Source organism: Centroberyx gerrardi, chromosome 1, assembly GCF_048128805.1.
Source record: "Centroberyx gerrardi isolate f3 chromosome 1, fCenGer3.hap1.cur.20231027, whole genome shotgun sequence".
In the NCBI taxonomy this organism is placed as follows: domain Eukaryota; kingdom Metazoa; phylum Chordata; class Actinopteri; order Beryciformes; family Berycidae; genus Centroberyx; species Centroberyx gerrardi.
This window is the reverse complement of record NC_135997.1, coordinates 35,508,351-35,519,594: the sequence shown is the minus strand read 5'-3', so window position 1 is coordinate 35,519,594 and position 11,244 is coordinate 35,508,351. Positions and strand designations below refer to the sequence as shown.

The 11,244-nt window shown below is 41.9% G+C and overlaps 1 protein-coding gene across 1 annotated transcript in view; it reads left to right on the top strand.

The window, feature by feature from the left end:
- Positions 1–8,850: 8,850 nt before the first annotated feature.
- The window catches only part of LOC139911367 (solute carrier organic anion transporter family member 3A1-like), a 44,282-nt gene continuing 41,888 nt past the window's right edge, over positions 8,851–11,244 (top strand). Inside the window, exon 1 of the mRNA XM_071898892.1 lies at positions 8,851–9,009. Within this exon, the coding sequence (XP_071754993.1) occupies positions 8,851–9,009 (159 nt within the window). The remainder of the gene's footprint in view (positions 9,010–11,244) is intronic.

Sequence of the window (11,244 nt, the reverse complement as noted above, 5' to 3'; positions counted from 1 at the left end):
TTAAAGTTTACCTTTTAAGATGAAAGACAGACAGTCAATTAATCAAACTTTTAATATAAATAACATTTCTTTATTCTCCTCCTTCATCTCTCCCTTCAACCCCATCTCTCTATTTATCCTAACTCCCTTGATCCATCCTTCTATACTGTCCTTTCTCTTCTCCTCACTTGAAAGAACCAAACAAATGCTTCCTGTACTCATTCGCAAGGATAAACTCCTGGCAAATTTTTTCCTTGCTGACTTCATCCAGTATTTCTTTGTGAATGTGACAGACTGCTACATTGTTTAGGCGAATTTGCACCATTGTGCTTCTCAGACAGGTCTTCAGCCTCCTCAGAGCACTGAAGCTCCTCTCCGCTTCAGCAGAGGCTGCAGGAACAACCATAAGAAGTCGTACAAGTGCTTCTACTTGGGTGAAAAGGCCACGGACCTCAGGCAACTGATTCCTCAGAATAGCTGTGGCCTCTGAAGTGGTTGTGTACAGGTATTGGAGCTTAAACATGTTCAGCTGCACCTCCAGTGACCTCTGGTTTAACTCAGGATACTGGTCCACCACTGCAGTGTCCATCTCCCCAGTTAGGAGGACTTCCTCCAGCTTCGCCAACGTTTTCAGGCCACCCTGATCAAACCTCTCCTTCAGCTGCATGTCCACAGTATCCAGCACCTTGAAGAAGTCAGCTCTGTAGTATTCTTCTGGGGTTGTGGGTGAGTGTGCAGTAGTGGCATTGCCAATGAAGCGTTTTGGTGGACGGCGGATGTGGGGCATGGTTATGGGCTGAATATTTAGCTTGGTGATCTTCTCCATTGCATGGCTGTACATCTCCTGGAACTTCTCCTCAGTTTTCTTTGCCCTCAGGGTGGTCCTCACACAATCTGCTGCAGAGAGCATTCCAGACACGGTTTCTGTTCGCTTCTGCAGTGTGCAATTAAGGCACTCCAACTCCTCGATTACTTCAGTGGCCAGCATGAGTCCTAGCACTGTGGTGCCTCTTCCAAATCTCTCCAACAGCCCTCTTGCCGTCACACCAGTGTTTGAGGCATCTGTTTGGGCCATGTCCTCTAAGCTGAGTAGCACAGATTCGTACTGACGTAGCACAGACCGGATTGCTGGAGTCCTGGCCGTCCATCTTGTTTGACACAAGGGCTGCAGGTTGCTAACTGACCCTGATGCTGTGGTTGCAATGTTCACAAATTTAGTGTTGTACTTGCCCGATAATTTGTACAGACAGCCAAGCTTGTGGACCCAATCCAGGGCATCAGATGTCAGTGATGACGCTGTACAAGCAGCCTGGGTGACCAGATTTACACAGTGGGGGCCACAGTGTACATACAAAGCCAGTGGCTGCATCTCCCTTATCCTGGCCTGTGCTCCCTTGCTGTTGCCTGACATGTTCGCTGCTCCATCATATGTTTGTCCACGCAGACCAGACAGCGGAAGATTCAGGCGCAGCAACACATCTGTGGCAACTTTTGCTAGGTTTTCCCCAGTTGTGCTTGAGACTTCGTAAAACCCCAAGAAGGCCTCGTGGGGGACCAAATCATGGTCTACATACCGGACACATATGGCTTCCTGTTCAGTGCCTGCTATGTCCTGCGTTCCATCAATAATAATGGAATACTGGAGGAGAGGCAACTTGTGAATTGAGCTAATGATTTCCCTAATTATGCTGTTTGCAAATAGATTTAAAATTTCATTCTGGATTTTGGGGGACGTGTAATCATGTTTCCTTGTTGACAGCCATTTCTCTAGGCCAGGGTCATCTTCACTTCTAACTTTTAGTAACTGGCAGAAGTTTCCCTCTTCCACTCCATGGCCCCTAAGAGCAGCTCCCTGGCGAGCCAAGAGCTGTACAGAGCCCACAATTTTCATGAGACACCGTCTTGATTCCTGCTGCTGTGCAGCTTTGGCCGAAGATAACTGGACATCTACTGGTTTTGTTTTGTGGCAGTGGGTAGTGACAGCAACTTTGTGTGCATTGCTTTGGACATGTTCTGCAAATTTTTGAGTTGCCTTTTTCCAGTTTTGGAAACCAGTTTTGGAAAATGTTGGATCCGCGTTCTTGGCCAGTGATTTGATCTTTCATGTCCAAAAGCTTGAGCACAGAAAAAACATAGGATTCCATTGACTCCTGGACTATAGTGGAGCCAAGGAAATTCGCGGTACCACTTTTCTTGGAATCGTAGCGTTTTGTTGGTGAGCTGCTGCACTACAATGAGCTTTGGGTTAGCATGGTTGGGTTCAGCTTTCTGCCTGCCTGCCTGCCTTCTCTGCTTGTGCCTGTCCTCTCAGGTCTATATGAAAACAGATCTGATCTGAAACCTCATCTGATCTCTGATATGAAAGCAGTTGACACGAACAAGGTATAGCTAGAACAATGCTGATGGGAGCCATATTGAAATCATGTTGGTTGTATTATTATTAGTGTACTTTATTTTTAATTCAACCATGTTCACTTCTTATCATGTTCACTCCTTCCTTTCATTATCAACAAACCAAAATCACCTAACCCTTTATACAACACATATAACCTACCTGCAACTCAGTGCTGCTTCTCCCTGCCTCACCCTCCCTGTCCTCCATAGGCACCTCCACCTCATCTGATCTCTGATATGAAAGCAGAGTGAGTTATCCTATTGAGCCCGTGGTGTGTGAGTCGAACGTTAAAGTAAACTAGCAACGAGAGTGACTCTGCTTTTCATACATTGTTGATGGATACTTGCTGCGGTTTAAGGTGGACTCGTTTTCAAGTTACATAAGTTAATAGAAAAATCATGCTGTTTTACAACCACAATCAACCAACTCACATTTGCTTTCTTTCTTTTCATCCCCTCTCCAAAGAAAGACATTAAATTTAACTGCTGTTGACGTTTCATTTTTTATGAACTGCCGCTTCCTCATTCAGTGAGCAATTTTTCAAGTGCGCATGCGTGGAACACGTCCGCGGTGTTACCGACTCTTTTCCAAGGAAAGTAGCTATTGGCTGCTCAGATAGTCGCTAGAAGTCGCCAGATGATGTCATACGATAATTTGCATATCAATATATAATGCTGCACTTGTTATGCACGCCGTGGCGTAGCCCGTTTTAATATAAGTGCTGACTCCGCCCACCCGGGCCAGTTTCGGCATACGCCGGTAGAAATTACAAGTGGACCCTATCCTACAGTCCCTGCTCTCAGCGGAGGGAGGGAGCTACGCTGTGTAGGAAGCGCTGTGATCATCAGACCTCTCTGGATTAGACAAGCAAGTAGATCAAACCGGCATCAGCCAAACTAATTTATTGCCAAATGCTTTGGGATTCAACACATTAACATTGCTTCCCATGGTCAGAAAAAGTCGGCAGATTTGTCGCTAGTCGCTTTTGAGAAATAAAGTCGCCAGGGGGGTCTGAAAAGTCCCCCGACAAAGTCGCCAAGTTGGCAACAGACGCAAAACGTACTATAGAACCGCGTAGGCAGGCTGTCCGTGTCCGCTACTCGTCCGTGGCAATTTTTTGGAGTATATCAGGCCTTACAGTCAGCAGCTCAATTCACATTCTCAGCCAGAATCTGACGGCTGGCCAAACAGTAGCCCCCGTCCCCAGTGGAAATTACGCCCCAGGCTGTAACACCCCCCCCTGCTTGCTCCAAAACGATTGTTTTTTTATGTGACCCTTAAATGAAGCACGGCCATGAAGAAAAGTCTTACGCTAGCGTGATCGCTAACACTAGCGAACGCTAACATTAGCTAACAATTACAACATTACAGAATGATAGTTTTGGCTGTAGTGACTTTGGTTACGTTCACACTGCAAGTCTTAGTGCTCAATTCGGATTTATTGCTCAGATCCGATTTTTTTGTTTGGCTGTTCACATTATTTTTTAAATGTGGCCAATATCAGATTCCAGTGTGAACTGGTCACGGTCCTGAACTGACCCGCATGCGCAAAAGAACAATAACAAAGACGTGACACGCAGCACGCTGTCGTACGGAAGTAAACATGGAGGCCACTGAAGTCAGCGTTTACGGTTTCATTTATAAGTTGATGTGCAGTGGAAGCCAGCGAATTCGTGAGCAGATGACAACGAGGACGAGGATGAGGAGAAAGAGAGCCAAATTTTTAATTATGGCTTTTTGTGGAGCAATGGCTGCTACTTCTGTACGGAGGTGTGTGTGGATGCGGAGTCGGAGCCAGGAGTGGTGGGATCGTGACGTGAATGGCTTCACTGTAGGGCTGTACCGAATGTAATTTTTTTTACATTCGAAGCTTCTATTGAGGTTTTCGAATGAAGCTTTGAATGTCTGCCGTCATATTTTATGACGTCATCATAAAAAAAAATAAAAAAAATCCTCGAACAAAATCCTCAATTTGAATAAAGTGATTCATCGGATTAAATATGAGTTAGTCTTTTTTTTTATTAAATCAACTTTCTTTAATGAATATAACTCGTCAGTTTAGTCAACATAAATACATGTAGGGTAATCCAATAAGGGCATAAAATAATGATGAAATAATAATCGCGCCTTTAGGCTTATAGCAACATTATGCTATGACAGAAATGGCAATAAACAATGAAAATGACTTTTGCAAGCTGACTTAAACCAAATATGTTAAAACAAAAGATATATTCACAATTTTTCAAGTCTGTCTTAATAGTCAGGTACCCATATGTAGATTTACCAACAAAACAAAGAGAATATGTGGAAACATCAGGAAAAGTGGAATTTCAGTCAGAAGATATTAATATATAGGAATAGCCAAAGATCCTTGACTTTGACACAAAATCAGAACATTTCAAAGCTTAGCATTTCATAGCTTAGCTTACCAAAAGAGAGGCTACTGTCCCAGTGGTCTAGGACTTGGTAACTCTTTTCAGGTTGTGGGCCAGGAATATCAGCTTGTTGACATGGTCTGGTAGGAGCGCCGAGCGCCAAGCGAATGCAGATACATATGATCTTTTTTTTTTTGTAACAACTTAAGTACTAAAATTTACTTACTTAGTTTACTATAATAGTATAATACTATAATATTAGTGTAGCCTAATCTTTATCTGCAACTGTGCAGAAATACGGTATACATCATTGGTTTAAACAGAATGAATAGACGTGCAAAAAAAAAAAAAGCTGCGCAGTGCGCAGCATTCAAATGTTGATTTAAAATTTGAATGTCAACGTTATGAATGAAGCTTTGAACCTTTGAACTATTCGGTACAGCCCTACTTAACTGAAACAGATTTGATCCAAAATTTCACTCCAAATACTTATGAGGTCTAACACCTCACTGTCCCTCCACTGACGACCTCCATCGCAGCTGTCTTGTGACGAATGTCGATCTAGAGTGACGTAAAAGTCGCATGAATTCCGATATGACTGTTCAGACTGAGGTCGCATTGCAAAAAATCAGACCTGTATCTGATTTGGGACCACATATGAAAGCGGCCCAAATCAGAATTGAAAAGATCCGATTCCATGTGATTTGTGCTGTTCACACTGTTATAAAAAAACATATCTGAGTCACATATCGGATTTGGGCCACTTCTGCCTGCAGTCTGAACGTAGCCTTAGAAAGACGGTGGATACAAACCTTTTAACTTTATTTGCCCCTGAAGTGCACAAGGAGGAGGAGGAGGACCGCTTCCTTGCAGAAGAGGAGCCCAAAAGACTGCATGTTGACAAACCCAAACTTGTTGCAGATAAGTCAGCAGCTGTCACTGAGGCTGACCCAGCCACTGAACTAAACCAGCGGCTAGGCGACACAGAAACTACCCAGCTCTGTGGAAATAACCCCAAAAATGGCCAGACAGACTCAAACCAGTGTTTGGATAGATAAAATAACCCAGCATTTTTAGTGTGTGTGTGTGTGTGTGTAACTGTTCAGCTCAGTGTTGCAATTTCCATGCATACAACAATTAGGCTACTTTTGTTTTTGTGGCCACAATGTACAGCTACACAATGTACAATTGTAAGATTTTTTTTTAGAACTGTGGTTTTCCACTGGTCTGCTTGGTCTAATCCAGTTGGTTTGAGAGCAGTCATGTGATTTTCTTGCAGAAAATGAACAATAAAATATAATTACTGTCATTGTACTTCTGTTTGACTTTCTTTTGTCACAGTCATGGTAACAAATGTCTTAACATTAGCAAATGTTTAATGAATGTTATTTGCTGCCACTTAAGATTAGGGGCTGCAAAACATACGACATACAAACATACAAACTACAACTGTTTAACAGATGAATAAATATTCTAACAAATATTTTATAATGAATAAAACCTGTGTAAATACTTTGTCGAGCATTTAGATATTATCTGTTAATGATGAACAAATTATTTGCTCATCATTAAGAACAATAATGACTCCCTAGGAAGTTACATGTACACTACATTAGGTAATGTTTTACAAATGATGTATTAGCAAAGGTATTCTTGACTTATAAATCAAGTACAACGATTTAACTAATGTCATTACTAATGATGTACTAATTTGTTATAAATTATTACGATATAATTGATAAATCATTGATAATAATGAATTGATGATTAACTCCACATTAACTCATCATTAATTAATCAGTAATTCATTGTTTATTAAGGGCTTATAAACATTATTTATCCAAACAGCCCTTCAGAAACCTATGGGTGACGTCACACTCACTACATCCATCTTTTTTTACAGTCTAATATGTATTTGAAATTTGGTTGCTCTAGTATCAAGCAATTAGGAATTATGCCTCACTTTCTGTTTGTGTGTCTCCTCCGCCAAATCTGTGTACCATGGCTGTGTGCAGAATGTTGTTGAGATTGAATCAACTTTGCTGGAGAAATAGCGAAAAACAGGTTTTGCATGAAATTCAAAATGGCAGAAAACTGTCATGGCAGAAATGAAAACCCGTATGTGCAATGGATTTGACTTGTACAATGGCGTTTTAGGGCCACTTTAAAAAAAAAAAAAAAAATCAAATATTTCGAGAAAAAAGTCATAACGTTTTGAGAAGTCATATTATGAGAAAAAAGTCACAATTTCAAGAAAAAAGTCGGAATATTACAAGAATAAAGTCCTAAAAGCTTGAGAAAAAAAATGAAATATTCCGAGAATAAATTATCAGCACTAAGGAGAGAACAGGAGCAGTTCACGAATCACAGCTGCCAACATACGTCTTTTCACCTGCAAATCACCAAAACAATGTTCACTGGGGCTGACAGACAAGGCTGTTGTTTACAGAAATTTGCAGTATGTTCAGGTATGATTACCATGCTCAGCTGCAAAAGTATTGGGGCTTTTAATTTGAAAACAAAATGCGCTTCACATGCGCATCACAACTTTTCAGGAATTGAGGCAAATTGCTTGACTTAACCTTTTAAACGCATAATTGTTATATTAATTAATTTATTATTATATATAATATATTATATATAAAACATTTTCACACCTTTATTTCTCCACTGATGGTTTGCTGATCTCTCCAGCTCCCTGCTTCGCATTCATACAGTTCCACACACTCACACCTGGGAGCCGTACAACAGTCTTCTACTGGTGGCCACTGAGCACCTCCTTCCTTCTCAAGTGTTTTGATTTCACAGTCTACCTCCAAATGGACACACATTAGACCACAGACCCCCATTTGATAAGATTTAGTCCCAGGTATACCTATCTGGTCAGGTTTTAGTTGTTGATTTAGTATTCAATTGTACACACTGCACATGTGGAGATAATAGTGGTGAGGGTGAATCCTAAGATAGTCATTTGTATACATTCTCTAATTAGGATAATTTATGGTGAATTCAACTGTAGTGAAATCAAACTATTCTTTATATGCTGGGACCCCCCTGAATCCCTGTTAAGCCCTGCTGTCCTGGAGAACCACTGGTATGTAAGACCACATTACAGCTATGAATGTTGTAGTCTAAATAGTATAATAATGTGGGCTGAGGGCCCTGAGAGGCCCCTGACAAACAAGGAGCCCATTCTGATGCATTGGACATGTCGGACATTGCTCTGGTCCAATGGACAAGTCCTTCAAAGACAGTGTGTGATGGATGGTGAGGAGAGCACAGCAGATGTGCTGTAGGCAGTTTAAATGGTCTCATGTCGGTGTGTGTTTGTGTTGTTGCAGTATTACAGTAATGTGCTGTAAAGAGAGATTTTTTGTTAACATGTTTTAATCTAATGACCGGGAAAGATGGTGCTGTGTCATTGTATGTAAATGTGTGGTTGTGTGGTGGTGGGGGTCTGTCAGTGTGTTTGTGCGTGTGTGTGTTTGTGTGTGTTTATATGCGCACCGTCCGTGCGTGTGTATGCGCGCGCGCGAATGTATGATGCAATTATGCATTTTTGTGACAATCGTCAACCTGGAAAGCCTGTGCAGGTAAAATGATGCAGCTTATCGAAAAAAACGTCGAGCGAGCGAGCGAGAGAGAGCAATAGAGGGAGAATAACACCTCACATCATGCATTGGTCTATGGGAGGAGCATCGTAATTTCCATCCACACCAAGCTGCGGGTCTGAACCGGACTGGGAAACCAAAACCAGTCGGTACTGGTCCTGGTTGGAGATGTAACATCCCGGATGTGGGGCGTCTTGCAATACTACGTCGGGTATTCGAGACCGTCATACATATAGATGAATATATACTTAAATATGATGTATAGAAATACATGCTGCACAGGCGGTGATGAGAGGTCGCCGACAGACTGTGCGTAATGCTGAGTGGACACAGCAGCATTTCCAGCGGTATTTTCCATCCTTGACCGGCTATTGACAGAGATTTGCACTTTATTCTGCAGTGCAGCTCGTCTCCACAGCCAGATGCTCTCCACCGGACCGGACCCGTCCAGTTTCATGCCGTCCAACCCGACCGGAGCCTGAGCCGAAGGATGCAGGTTAAAAACCAGATCTGCACAGAGCGGAGCAGCACCGACGACCCGGAGCAGGACGACAACCAGAAGAAGACCTCATGTTTTTCCAACATCAAGATTTTCCTGGTGTCGGAATGTGCGCTCATGTTGGCGCAGGGCACAGTGGGCGCCTATCTGGTGAGTCTCCAGACCACAACCACAATCATAATATAGGGATATTTGCACAATATTGGTTTCATGTAATATTGTGTCCCTGTAATACCCCGGTTACATCAGGTCAACGCAACGTCCTTTAGACCAGCACGGCCAGGCATTGAGTAACTATGCGGCGGTTCAGTTGATGCGGGTAATAATCATATTAGAATAATCATATTAGAATAATCAAACCAGAGATCTTCCGGTCACCATGGAGAATTGTGCTTTCGTTGATTGATGAGACGCTGCGCATTAATCTGCCCCTATTAGCCGTCAGGCCTATGCACCAGTACTGACATCTGCACGATACAAAGCGCGTCACAGCAGCCGTACACGTTGCTTTAGAGAATTTTTATCTCCATAAGAAATGCGTATATGGATGGTCCAATGGAAAGCATGTTACGAAACATTGGACAGAAGGTCGATGCAACCTGCTGGGCTTAGCTACTTTCGGCATCCTTATGCCAGCCTCAATAATGCAGTAGGCCCGTGACAATGTGATAGGCTGTATTATTATAACATAATCGGTGATGTAGTCGGGGGGTGGGGGGGTGGGGGGGGGGGGGGAGGTTGGAAAACTATGACGTCAAGTCGGTGATCATCATAAGGCAAACAGCCACCAATAGAAAATACATTTTATTGTATTTTCAGAAAAACATTAATTTAGCCTATGTTTTCCCTCTTAAAGTACCATCTTCATTTGACTAACATCAGTTTGCTATTACTATCATTTAGCCTATATTATAAACTGATGTCATAAAGATTTATGTCAGCCTAAAAAGATTGTAACCTCTACTCTGCAAATGAAAAGGCTGGTAAAGTGAGTTTAGGTGGGTTTACCCTCCACTACATCCCCGAATAGGCCTATTATATATTAAGAGGCCCTGTTAAATCAAATAAAAGGGACAATATCTTTTATCAATCATTCAGGATTTAAGAAATGCCCACTGAAGCAGAGGTGGATGACACTGAACCATTTTCTCATATTTCATCTCTTCAAAAGACCCTTTATTCACATCAAAATTCAGATGTGTGTTGATTCAATTTTGATGTGGTATTGGGTATAATGACTGCTGGGTACAGTGTGGCTAATGCCCTAACCACAGCTGCTATTGATGTATCTGTGCGGTGACTCCTATCTAATTAAGTCAGAGCTGGCCCAACCATTTACTTTAGGCCCAGAAATTGGCCTAAATATGAATGATGCCATTTGAATCAGGATGACGGTTTGCCTGATCAAAGCCAGATTCCATCTCCTCCCCCTTGGTAGGCTTTACCACAATCTTGGTCCTATAAATAATTACACAATATTGGCCAGATTCATTGGAGGAGGGGGGTAAACCATAAAAAGGAAACTGCCGCACCTATCATTATTTTTGGGGAGGGACAGAACACCTCTGATTGAGTAGGTACCTCCTTGAAGAAGATGACAAAGAAATGTTTTCATTCATTCATTCATTCTGTTGAAATAGAAGGCATTACAAGGTACTCTTTAAGCAAAAAATGAACATGTTCTTCATGCAGTTTGATAAAGGCCACAGTTTGGCAGAAACTCGATGAAGTGTGTTTTAATGTGTTCTTTTGAGCTAGCCATGAAATAAAAAGATATTAATTTTTAGCTTGAAAGCTTACACCAACAACCCCAAACCTTCAACAAATGCCCAGTACAGTAGAAGTACTGTCTATTCTCTTTTCTTTGAACCATTGTTTGTCATGTTGATTTTCTCTCTCTCTCTTTTGGGGTGAGATGTTTTATATGTGCCTTGCCTTGAGGTTTCCTTGTCACATCTACTCAGCCTGCATTTCTTCTCTTCTCTCCTTCTTTCCGGTGGCATCCTTTGTGCAAATAAACAAAATTAATACAAAACTAAGAGCTAAACCTTTGGACCAAGACTAAGCTGAAAGGCTTGAAGGGCAACACTGTCAGCACAGTAGCACCTGTGTCATGACTCTCTTTGGCTTTGTCTGTATTCATCTAACTGTAATGAGGGCATGTTTTCACTTGTGTCCATTATGTAAAAGCTCTAAAACAGTTTGGTCACATTTGTATTGTCTGTAAACACTGGAGTGGACTGGACTGGTATTTTGAGTGACAGTGGAATCAGAAAGGTGCAAAAATATTGCTCTCCATCAGAGTCCTGTATGAACCCATAACTGATACAAGCCATAAACCATTACCTATAACTAAAAAAAACTGGATTACAACTTAAATCTGTG